This window comes from Myiozetetes cayanensis, unplaced genomic scaffold, assembly GCF_022539395.1.
Source record: "Myiozetetes cayanensis isolate MyiCay16 unplaced genomic scaffold, myiCay2020 scf2-11, whole genome shotgun sequence".
Classification (NCBI taxonomy): domain Eukaryota; kingdom Metazoa; phylum Chordata; class Aves; order Passeriformes; family Tyrannidae; genus Myiozetetes; species Myiozetetes cayanensis.
Genome location: NW_026087411.1, coordinates 49,494,940 through 49,507,599, shown reverse-complemented (window position 1 = coordinate 49,507,599; position 12,660 = coordinate 49,494,940). Strand labels below are relative to the sequence as shown.

The window sequence follows — 12,660 nt, the reverse complement described above, 5'->3', positions numbered from 1 at the left end:
TGTTCCATTTAAGCTCTGTTTCATGTGGAGACAATCTTAACCCGAGACATTTTAAATACTACTTACTCTTCCTTTCAACTATTTAATGAGAGAACCTCAAGCTTTCTCTAGAAGGAGGGTGGGAAGCCTGCCAGGAGTGCCCAGGAAATTTCTCACTTCAAGTGAGAATTACGATCCTTGGCCAGTAGTAAACAGGGGCGTTATTATATTACGTTTATATTATAATATTTATATTAAAACAGCAGGATGCAGCAAACCCAGACAGAAAGTTGGATTTCACTTTTTCAGGGCTCTCCATAAACAACAAAGCAAAAAAAAATAGTCTCTGCGCCAAAGATGTTACAGTTCTTTGTAAACCCTTAATGACTAACCCATCAGCCTTTCTACTTTTTAACCACCATTTCTGCTTTGACTTCCTCTGATTCTGCTTACTGTGGAGATCTCTGCTCCCTGAAGCCACAGAAATGGAGCAACACAATTACAACTGAACTTACTCATTGAGCTCTGACCGCTTAAGGAACTCCTCAGGCTCTCTACTGAGCCACCGGCTTTCAGCTTGGGTTTGTCCAGGGAGTCGCTGTCTGGTGGTGGCGACTGCGGAGAACCTGGCATGACCCCAGGGCTGGACTCCTGAAAGGGATCAAACCATTTCAGTTTAGTAAATGAACACAGGCACTGATGGGAGCTTCTTTTTCAACTCCAAGGAAAAAGATTCTGTTTTCCTGCTCTTTACCAGATAGGTTGAAACCCTTCATCTACTTATTTAGCAGTACTCAGCTGTGGTAGAAACCCCACTTTATTAGGCAGAACAGTGGTGACGGCAGCAAACAATTCAGTCTGGAAAAGCTAGCATTGTAAGAAGAAAGAAACACTACATAAAACTCCCAATTTAAAGGTTTTCATGACACATGATTTTTTTTGCCAGCAGAAGTTGCAAAACAGCTAGTGCTAAATTCAGCTTTCTGAATCAGGATTTTGTATAAAGATGAACACAAACAAATCAGACAAGCAAGTGAGACGTGCAGCAATTTTTTTTTTTGCAGTATATTTTTTTTTGCAGTGAATTCTTGATATCACTGCACATTTACCCACAAGAAAAAAAAAGAATTAGCCAGAAAAATGCAGCCTATGCATAGTACAAATACTCATAAATGTAAAATTATTTTGCTATATGTGCATTAGGTGAGGCAATTTCTGTTTTCATTCAGTCAAGCATTACAAAAAATCAAAAAGGGTATTTCCTGAAATTCTGTCAGCCTCTATGAAGCACAGTTAAAACAAAGCAGCAGATATTTGTGGTCAGCATAATTTTGCTTGGGTTTTTTTTGAATGTAGAAAGAGATACTGGCACATAGTTTGAGTCATGATGCCTGCAAGTTACAAATACTCTGAAATGATTGTGCCATAAATTTTGAAAACAAAAGAACTGTAGCTTGCATACAAGAATTTTTGTGGAGATGTGTGGTCATAAAACTTTTAGATGAACACTATTATTTGCATGCTGCAGAATCATTAGGAAAAAACTCACCCCAGCATATGACTTCAGAGGTCAAGTCAATCTTAGAGAGAAAGACAGAGCAGAAGTATTTGCTAAATCACTGTAAATCAATTTTGCAAAGGATCCCTTTTTTTTTTGACAGACTTTGCAGAGGGGCACTGTAAGTTCAGTCAGACACCAAAGCATCTTCTTATCAATATCAAATCATGTTAGACCTTAAAGTATTTTAATTTTAAGTTTAAATTAAATAACCATAACTGTAGCACTGCCCCTGGTTATGAATAAGAATGGCTAACAGTTCTGCAGGAAAGGGATTTTAATGTTGCAAAGCATGGCACAAAACTGGTCACGTTTCTGCCTCTCTGTGTGGTCTCCAGATTCTTCAGTTTGGGGTTGTTACTCTGAATGTTACAAACTTCTCTTTTTACACGCGCTAAGGCTTTGCTTTAACATCAAAAGGTAGATCTGGTGGGGTTTGACTCCAGCCTCCCTTCCCTTCCCAATTGTCTGTGACTGCAAGCACCCCCTGAGATCCAGCGGCTGCTAGGAGCCCGCTTGGGGGCGATGTTAACCAGGAAGAGCTCTGCTTTCCCTCAGGCTTTCCAACCTATTCCTTACACATTGCAAGTGGCAAGACTGGCTTTTTAAACAAATGCTGAAGACATCTGACTCTCCACTAAAGCAAGGAACCCAAACTATACCAAAAGGGAAAAAGACTGAAATTGTTTCTAGGCCACTGAAATTCAAAGACTAATTTAAAACTAATGTACTTCAGGTTTGCCTCTAAGAATAAGCTATAAAAATCTGTACTGAAAGAATAATAGGAAAATCTTCTGTGGGATGCCCCTTTCTGACTAGATTGTGTCCCTGTTTTAATGGGCTGCTGCAGAGGGCAAGCTATGATGGAGGAAAAATCTGTAATAGCAGAGAGGAGCTGCGTATGTGAAGTTACGCTGGGAATTTAAACTAAACTGTAAATTGCAGATTAAAGGTATTACTGTGACCCTGTGTCACAGACTGGCTCCCTTAACAAATTACAATAGAAAAGAAATGGAAATAGGGAATGAGATGTGTGATGCCATCAATGGCAGACTTCTGCTGATGAGCTACTTAAATGAAAATCTGAAAATGCATTTTCCACGGTATTGGCATCTATAGGAAGCCATTTCACAGTGAGGGATTTTATAAGACATAAGAATAAGCCACACCATACAGTCTTGTTAGAAATTTCTTCAGAGATGCCTTGATGCATGGGAATCAATATTGATTATCACTTCTACATTATTAAGTGGATTCTACCGCAGACCTTACGTACCTGTTCAGATAGAGAGCTGCTGTATTTTTTAGACATCCTTTTCTTCATGGTTTCTTTTACAGACTTCACCTTTTTACCCAGAGATATACGGGAAGCAGAGGGTGATTTAATCACTTCTTTATAAACAAAGTCTCCTTCTTTGCCCTGCAAAATAAAACATGGCTTAAACCTATAAAATAGAAGAGCCACTTTGTTCCTCAGTCACAGTTATTGCAGAGGTATCCCAGCAGACACAGGACAGCAGCATGGTGTCCTGCTGACTGCTCCAAATTTACTGTTGAGACCTTGTGCAAACCACTGTAGCAGTCCACTATAACTTACTCTTAAGGCCTGATCTGTAACCTTTTCATGAAAGTACTGGGTGCTGATGTGTCAGGGTCTGTTAGGATGCCTTCATCCCTTTGAGTTTCAGGTAAGTATCTGACCTGATAGAAAGCCACACCGTTTCATGCTAAGCCTGAAATACACAACAGTAGTTGTGGCCCATGTTGATCAGTATTACAAAGGGCTTAACAAGAATAAAGGTACCTCTGAGATCCTAGCCAAATATATATCTGCATGTGTATATATATATATATATATATATACATATACATGGATACTTACATTTGGCTACCCAAATTTACTTTTTATTTTCAGGTAGGCATTCTATTAACCTCTGTGGTTTTACTGTAGGCTGTTTATAAAAAAACTAAACCAAAATACCACCACAAAAAAGCTACTAAATCCATCAACAATGGTAGGTTACACTTGCACAGCTATTCTTAAGGCACACGACAGGGTACTGAAGAACTAAATTAGCTGGTCCATATATAGTGGATGACAAAGACCAGCTGCTTTGAATGCATTTAACCTTTTCTAAACCAGCTTAAGACATTGAGCATTTACTTATGGCACAAGCACACACTTAGCGTGGATCAGCAGATATTTTGCCAAACTTACTTGTATGATTCAGCCCTTATTCAGATTGTCCAGGCAGCATGTTAAAAATGATTTTTCATTCTACTCTGTTTCACAAAGCATAGCAAGGCAACTCTCTTAGAGCTATCACCATCATCCTCCATGGGCAAAGACGTGCCAAAAATCAGCACAGAAAAGGACCAAAATCCATCTGTCCAAAGAGATTTTCTACTGAATTTGGTCTCTAACTTGATTCAATTTAGGTACATGAAGACAGAAAACCCTAAAATAAATGGACATTATGTTTCACATAATATATTTCTATCTTTTTTTTTTTCTAAATTTATGTATGTTTTCTACTTTACCAATGTTCTCACATAAAGTTTCTCTGAAACTCAACTGATACGCCGTTTCTTACAATGCAGTATTTTTCCCTTCACAAGTTGTTTGTGATTACAACTTCTTTGGGAATTTTGGTCTTTTACCAGAAATTAAGAACAGCTCTTTGCCTTACTGTTTTGGAAAAAACCTTCCACTTAAAAGACTTAAATGTTTTCAAGGAAAAAAACCTCTTTGATCTGCATATATTATTTTGATGCACTGCATCTCACCCACTACTGATGATCATACGGAAAAAATGTGACATCTAGACTTCACACTTTCTTACGTTAAAAGCAATCTGAACAAAACAAGTATCTCTGTTTAAAGATAAATACTAAGATCAGAAATTAACATTTTTACTGAGGTGAAAATTGATGAGTAAAATAACCACCCACAGATTTAGCCAAATTAGGGTAATTTATGATGTTAAAAAATTAGTAACAAAAAACAAGTCCAAGAGACCCAGCTGACATAAAAAATAACATAATGCTGGCATACAAAATGTTTCACAATTTAGTTTTGATTTAAATGGACAGAGAAGCTATCAGATCCAACATTGAAACAGAAAAGAAAAACATATATGGGGCAAAAGGAAAAAATATGCTGGCAATTTCATTTGATATAATGTTCTGTCTCATTTCTGTTCTGTCATTTTTGGCTGCAGGCTGACCAACAGTAACACTGGGATCAACATGAGTAACATAAAATGGAATTAATTCTCAGGGGAGATGGTTTGGGTTTTTTTTAAACACAAGAATGCTCTGAGATCAGTTGCGCAGCACCCAGCACAATGGGATCCTGGTCTGCTCCAGAGCTCTTAGATACAATGAGAAAACAAATAATAAATCTCTTACATAATGATTTCCATGAAAATAACTTGCAGATCTTCAGTGAATGAAAGTTTGCTTCATCATCTCATACAGTAAATATTTTTACCAAGAAAGTATAGCAATCATATGTTTTGCCTTGGGTGAGATGCTCTGAGGAAGTCAGACTTAAGAATAGCCCACAGATGTGCCCCCAGATCTGCACTGTGATCACTCGTTCCTGCCTCTTTACACATATGGTATATAAATACTTATACACACATGGATATGGGTGGGTATGTTATCCTCAAAGCTAAGGAAGTTTGAGGTTAACAAAGATACTCTGTTTTCTTGGATCCCCAAACTATTATTACAGACCTAAATTACACTTCAGTCTATTATAACTCGACAGCACATTTCATTTTATGCTATTTCAAATCTGCACCTTCTTAAACTCACCATTTGGTCAGAACTGTTTCCAATATGAAGGGAACGATTTGTCAAGTCAAATCCTCCAAAGCTACAGGTTCTCTGCAAAAAACCAAGAACAGATACAGTTTTATCACAATGAGTAGCTCACTCAGAACATCTGTGATTTGGAGAACACCAGTTAAAACACAAATGTCTGCAAAAATGGAAACAAACAAACAAACAAAGGGATGAGAGATTATAAATCAAGAAATCCATTGTAAAGCAATATGAGTAATTTGTGTTTTCCAGAGACAACTCCTTGGCCTAAGGTCTGCTGCTGTGAGTCACCTATTGCCTACTCTTCAAAAAGAAAAAAAAGACTTTTTGGTCTGAGGAAACTGTTGAATCAAGTTTTCCAAGGTGCAACTTCACCTCAGCACTCCCGTCTGCCTTCATACGCTAAGTCCACAGTAGCAGTGAAACAGAGAACCACCAATCTTTTAAAGTGTTGAATAACCTACCTTCTGGGAATAGCTGCAAAGGTTGCATTTGCACTGAAACACAGGGAATTGCTGGAAGCTTAGTGGGGCTTCCCTTGGTAAGAGAAGAGAAAAAACAGCCCCACTATCTATAAGCATTGTGTCCCCAGAGACTCAGCAAGCCCTGATTCCAGACTAGGTACTTCCAACTTTCGCCTTGCAATCCAAAAGACAATAAAACCTGAGCAATGAACGAACGGCTGCATAGTATTCAAATAACTGGCCCTGTCAGAGGTCTCACAGGACAACACACCATGAAGGTATGGCAATTACAATTCACTTGCACAGTTTCAACTCTGGGCTCTGAGTGTGGTTTTGAAGACAGGCAGATGTCTATTACAAGTATTCTCTTCAGAGTTAGGGTTGAGAAAAACAGGAGAAGCTCAACACTTGTGAACTTTAGGTTCTTAGGGCCTGAACTGCCCAACAGAATAACTTAACTTCAAAGACAGTTGAAGAATCAACTTGGCATCGCATCAGAACTACAAAGGACTGTGAATCAGTGAAGACCCACCACCTGAGAACTACCAGGTTCCTCTCTGAGGAATAAGTAAGCTCTATAAACTGCGCTACCTAATAGACAATTATAACATATAATTCTAATAAAGTAAACATTCTTCCTGCCCTGTTAACCACTGATCAGCACATATATTAGTAGGTTTTAAAAAGTTTTATTTTCTAGCTTCTGTATTGGGTGCTGCTTACACCAAACGTGCCTGGATGACAGTTTCTGCAACCACAACTCTATCAGAACTGAAAGACAGCTTTGCCTAGGCCTCACACACATTAAAGACAGTGCTGTGATGCAGAATTTTTTTAAGTGTTTTTTTCCAGAAGGCATTGTGACCATGGCATAGGTTTTTGGAAATTGTTTTTGGAAAAATCTGAGACCAACCACAAGCAACATGATCAGTTTCTAAAGCACAGCATGTTTAGCTAGTAGTAATTTGGTTCTTCTGTGAAGGACCGTTATAACTAATCCTACATCATATGGTAATCCCAGCAATGAAGAGAAGACATCTGGAACTGCTCTGAGCAAACTTGTCTGTCAAACCAGCCAGAGCTCCTCCTAAAGAAGTCTTCTTGGAAAGCAAAATGACTATTGGTTAAAAGCTTCTGAGTAAATGTATCATATTAAGGATGCTTATTGTTTTGCTATGGACCTCCCCATACACTTAAAATTCAACTTCCACTTTCAGATTCCAGTAGCGACTCTGGCAATACTGCACCGAACAAGAAGTCTGTGGATGAGGAGAGGGATATTCAATGGAATGGCCATGCAATAAAAAGTATTATCATTTTGGGAGAAAAGAAAAACTGATGTAATTTGAAAATTTCATGCATGTCCAGGTCACTGAAACAAATATAAATGACAAAAATGAATGGCAAGGAAAGACAGAGTGACCAATTCCACTGAATACATAGGCATTGCAATTTCCCTGAGGTTGCAGCAAACAAAAACATTAGGTGTTTTTAGGAAGGAGCATTATTAGTTGAAGTTTGGCAGCTATTTGAGATTTCAGAAAGAACTGTATTGAAAAAGTAGGTAAGAGCAGCATGTCTCCAACATTTATTCAATTCAAACAAGGCTGGAGAAGCAGTTGACTGAGGAGTTCCTCAACGACAACAAAACGCTATCCATTTCCTCTCCAACTGTATCTCTGTGAATAAAGTAAAGGTCACTCCAGTTGGTTTTCATAATGAAATTACTACAGCAAGACGAGACTAACTTATTAGAAAAACTGAAAAGTTTGTTTCTGTCATCTGTATTTACAGTGGCAGTTTTAGAGGGTATTTTTAATTATGGGGCATCTCTAGAACATACAAGTATGCCCTTCTGTCCAAAATAACCCTATTATTCAACCCACAGAAGGACAAATAAGGTTCCTCTTATCATCGTAATATCCTTATGGGAAAACAGTGTCTTCTGAGTACAATAAACAGCATCCTGTGAGGGGCAGCGCAAGCAGTCAATGCAGAAAAAATAGTTAAGCTGCCAAGAGAGAATGTTCAAGGTATTGGGTAGAACAAACATATATATATTTTGTGGCCAAAGAGCAGAAAGTGAACCATGAGGGCCTGGTCATCTCCCACAGGTTATTCAAGGAGACAAAAGCTGTGACTCTTGCACCTTATATCTGAAGAATGAAACAGAGGCCTCAAAAAAAAAAAAAAATCTGTTATTCTAGAGGAAAAGCTGTTTCTACTACATTGTTCACTGGAATATTTTGCTTAACATTACGGACGCACTGCTGTTTCCACCCACTGAAGTAGGGATCATTATCAACTAGACAACAGACTAGCTGGCTCAGCTTTGGAGATCGGGCTGGCACCAAAGGCAAGTTCCTAGGAAACTCAGAATCATGGTTAACGGAACAGTCCAATCTGGGTCATATAATCAGAAAGCAGCTTTGGATCCCTCTGGAATGTTCAAATCACCTAATTTCCCATTTTAAGCACAATTTCCTGTTTTGGCCACCCCTTGTTCCCTTTCCATAACACTCTGAAGGAAGGTGCCACCTTCATCCCATGCTAGGAGCAGTAGCCACTGACAGAACAGAAGCGATACTTCTGGTGGTGGTGAACAGCAAGCAGGAAGAAAGTGAGTACCTAAGATCAAACTCCACATCTTTCTGCAGCTGTTTGGTGTAAGGGAGAGTACGAAGTGGGTGGGTGAACTGACTATATGCAATCTAAGTAGGGGAGGGCCAATATAAGGCAATAACAGCAGAAGAGAAATAGAGCACAGTTGAATATCAATGCTCTAATATTCTAAAAATTTTGTTCATCTCTCAGAATCCCTTTAAGAGAGTACCAACTCCCAAAGCATCACAAAAAATGTATTTCTAGCATCTCAAACAACCTCTGTTCATCAGCGAGCTCTATTTCAGCGTTAGGTGAATTTTAAAGGCAGCGCTTTGTCATATTTGCTCTCTCTCATCAAGTAATTCTGTACACACAGAAACTGCAATTCAACAAAACTCTTCTCTGACAAGATGGTATCAAGCTCTACCCTTACAGCTGTATTACAGTGCTTAAGCATTTCTAATGGCAAGGAAAGCAGAAATACTGTATTTTAGTTAAAAGTATAAAGCAGAGGGTGTTCACTGCAACCTCACAGAAACTGAAAGACCACCTTCATGGCAACTCCGACTCACAGACTTTTGGTGGATTCTCAAGAGAACCCTTTTAGTACAGCGATCCACTGTGGCAGCCCACTTCCTCTTGGCCTCCTCATCCTCCTCCAGCAGGCATCTCCTCAGGTCCTGCTTGTCGGCCTTGCTCAGGGTCCTGTCAGTAACGGGACGCACCAGCTGTGAGAGGTTGAGGTGACTGTACAGGCTTCTCTCCACCACATAGGTAATATTGAACTCGCTGACAGAAGTGCGGCCTCGTAGCCTTCTGTTTGGGAAGCCACAACCTCCACCCCCTTTCGTTTTGTGCCGCAGCAATTGCAGGTCGCAAGGTGTGGGGGATACTCCTTTCCTAGCAGGGCGCTGGCAAAGAAAAGCTCTGGAACAGGAATAGTTAGTATCCATTTTCTTCAATCGGATCTGCTTCCTTACACTCTGAATCTCCTCCAGGGACACCAGAAGATGGTGCTTGTGCCTGTTGCTGTCATAAAAGCAAATGCTTTCTGTACTTACCCCATGGCTCAGCGAGCCAAGGCTCTTCTTCATTTCTCCATCTGTCAAGGAGCGGCAAACTTTCTGGGACTTCTCCTCTTCTGGGTAAGAGAAAAATGTCCCAAGTTTCTTGGGAGGCTTGATAAGGCCACGGCTATCAGTTTTGCTGAAGGTCTTCACCAGCTTCCGGTTAGCTCCCCACATATCAAGACTGCTGGATGAGGGAGAAGTAGTAAGTGAGTCCGAGTCGTCCTCTGGCTGCTTTTCACAGGAGCTGTCAAAGTAGAATTGCTTCTTGTGAACTCCAGAGTAAAGTGCTGATCTGTCATCCACTATAGGAGAGTTGTCAAGTGAGTGCTCTTCCACACCTACGCGGTAAAAAAGCAGCACAATGCATGTCACTGTTTGCAATTCTCTGAGATGTTTCTCTGTAGAGTTTTACTGTATTTATTTAAGATACCAACCACTTAAATTGTAAGAAAACTATTCTTAATATAAGTTTCTCAGAAGTTATTTGTGCATGGATGAACCTGAAGCAGTTCCTTCCATTTGTGAAGTGAGAGTTCTGGGATGAGTTAACACAAGACAGACGACAACACCCTGTAAGTACACCCATCATTATTTAAAGTTTCTCTCTTTCATCTGCAGCTAAGTAAGACCACAGATGCTCTCACTAAGAACCCCTTAAAAGCTGGAACTGGGATCTGTTTCTTACATTTTTCATCTGATACTTGCATATGATGCTCAGCTACAATAGGTTAGAAGTATACCCAGGTAATAAAAACCAAACAAGTACCTCTCAGTTCCAGTTTTCCAATACTCAGTGCTGCTGTGGCTGCAGAAAGCAGTACTTTTTGCACAGAGTTATAGAGCTGAACTCCAGGATGAAATTTAAAGTTCTGGGTTTTCAATGGGGTAAGAAGCACCAGTTTTAATCACACAGAATTTATTTAACAGATGCAAAGGCAAAGAAGTAGGTCAAACTGCAAGTGTGCCAATTTCAACAGTGTCCTGGTAATGACAGAAACACTTGGTGTTCACCAAATTTTTCCAGAAAATATTTAACAGGAATATTTTGCAACACAAGTACTGGAGATGGACAGATAGCCAGGTTTCCTTTTTGGAGTGGAAAAAAGGGAATAAAAGACTTGAAACTGAAATTCCTTTTCACATTTATCATATAAAATTTTTTTTCTCCGTTGTTTTCTTTTGAGCAAAGTATACTCTCAGGTATTAGATGCAGTAAAAACGTAAGAGTAAAAAAAAGTGCACATCCTCCTCTGTCTCCCTGACAAATTTCACAGCATTCATAGGTATGTATCAGAAATGCACACAGAAATGTGATTGTATTTATTTTTTTCCAAAATAAATTTCTTGCATGACCTAACTTTGGCTTCAACTTTGATTGTTTCTACAGTCTTACAGCAGAGTTAAATTTGGACAACTATCAAAATACCTATGATTTACTAAACTCGCTCATTCAATAACAGAGGACACCTTTTATGATGAAAGATTAGTTGCCCTGTACAGGATTCCTGTCTCATCTTCAGTTCACTCTGTTGCCAAACATATCTGACATACATTTGATGAAATCTAAGATGCTATTTTATCAAGATCACTGTGACATTGAAGGGATAGTGGATCACATCTGATATGAAACTTTCACTCTTGAGAAATGTACTGGGGTAGGTCTGTAAATTGGAGTCTAGTTTTCATACCACTTTCCCTGAACTGTCCAGCTTGCTCTTTTCCCCCTCTGCTTCTCAATTTGAACAGAAAATATACATTCTCCTGGGACTGAGTATGTGCTGATAAACAATTTTAGTCCACTAAGTAAATATGTTTTTAAACAGCTTGTAGGATATGCATTGTGTGTCAAAACTGTAACAGATGTTATTTGGACAGAGTCCATGACACAAAGCCATAACGACACAGATGTAGATGTGATGTGTTTTTAAGTGCTATTTAAGAATGGTGCCCAGGAATTAGGAACCTTCAGTTATTTAGCTCACTAGGAGCAGACAAAGACAAAATACACAAGATTCAGATATTCGCAAATTCTAGTGAGTATCAGATCAGGCAGATGTACATTTAGTATGATAACAGAGTCAATAATAGAAATGTAAGAGAAGGATCTGAGACTAGTGTGCTTTTCTTTAAAAACTACAGGAACAGATAAGGGAAATTTGGCAAAGCTGTTCTTTCTGAAGACATCTTTGAGGAGGATTGTGAAGAATCTTTCTTCTAGGAAACTGTATGCCAGTTTTCAAAACAAGTCTTACACTTTGCTAAAGGTTGTTAAACACTAATGAATTTACTTAAATTTTACTGATATCACTCAGTCAAATGTTATAGCCAACTCCCCAAAACCTAGTCATCTAGAATTTCACATTACTTCAGAATTGTAACACAGATTACACAGAGAACAGCAGCAAACAGCTCAAGAACTGATCCAGTCAACTACAGGTAACTTGGAAGGCCAGACAGCAATACCCAAATCTGACCACTGTATTTTCTGTGATCGTGCAGAGCCCTCTGACATATCCAAATGAGAATACAGACCTACATTATGAGAGACTGTGATTGACAACATTTATGAAGCACTATTAATTTCCCATATGGAAACCTGGGTGTGGAATTTCCTGAAAAAAAAGTCATAGATATCTACTGCTGATGTAGACTTGGCTATTTAAGAGGGCTTCTAGTTACACAGAAGTTATGCAGAAATAATCCATGTTGTTATTTAGCAATAATTGTTTTTTCTACAGAGTTTCCCAAGAACCAATCTAAGAAGAAACTCCAGAGTGGTAGATAAAGTACAAACTCAGTTACAGATACTTTATTCAGAGAAGCCTAGAGTTAGGGAAGACAGTCGGGAGGTGGAGAAAGAAGGAAGAAGAGCAAACATTTTTTTGGTTACAATTGTTAATTCAGTGATTTTTCTGCTGAAGGCAGGGGTGGAAAAACTCATTGGGAAAAAAACCAACCAACAAGCCCTGAAGGGAACTGGGACACTTAAGTGAAAGACTGAGGGAGAAAAGGAAATAAAGAGGGGAGGCATTGTAAAAGAGGGTATGGAGAGCAAGATAGATACTTAATATGCTGAAAAGAAAGTCTGGTCCAACTGTAGGAAGGTGTCTGCATGCCCAGCAGCCCCCGGGCTGCCTGCTCCTGCTGCTGCTCG

At 39.1% G+C, this 12,660-nt stretch overlaps 1 protein-coding gene across 1 annotated transcript in view; it reads right to left on the bottom strand.

Annotated features, from left to right (window-relative positions):
- SASH1 (SAM and SH3 domain containing 1) overlaps positions 1 to 12,660 on the bottom strand; it is a 533,011-nt gene that overhangs the window by 16,236 nt on the left and 504,115 nt on the right. The window contains 4 exon segments of the mRNA XM_050315112.1: positions 495 to 630; positions 2,814 to 2,957; positions 5,360 to 5,431; positions 9,009 to 9,844. Coding sequence (XP_050171069.1) covers positions 495 to 630; positions 2,814 to 2,957; positions 5,360 to 5,431; positions 9,009 to 9,844 — 1,188 coding nt within the window.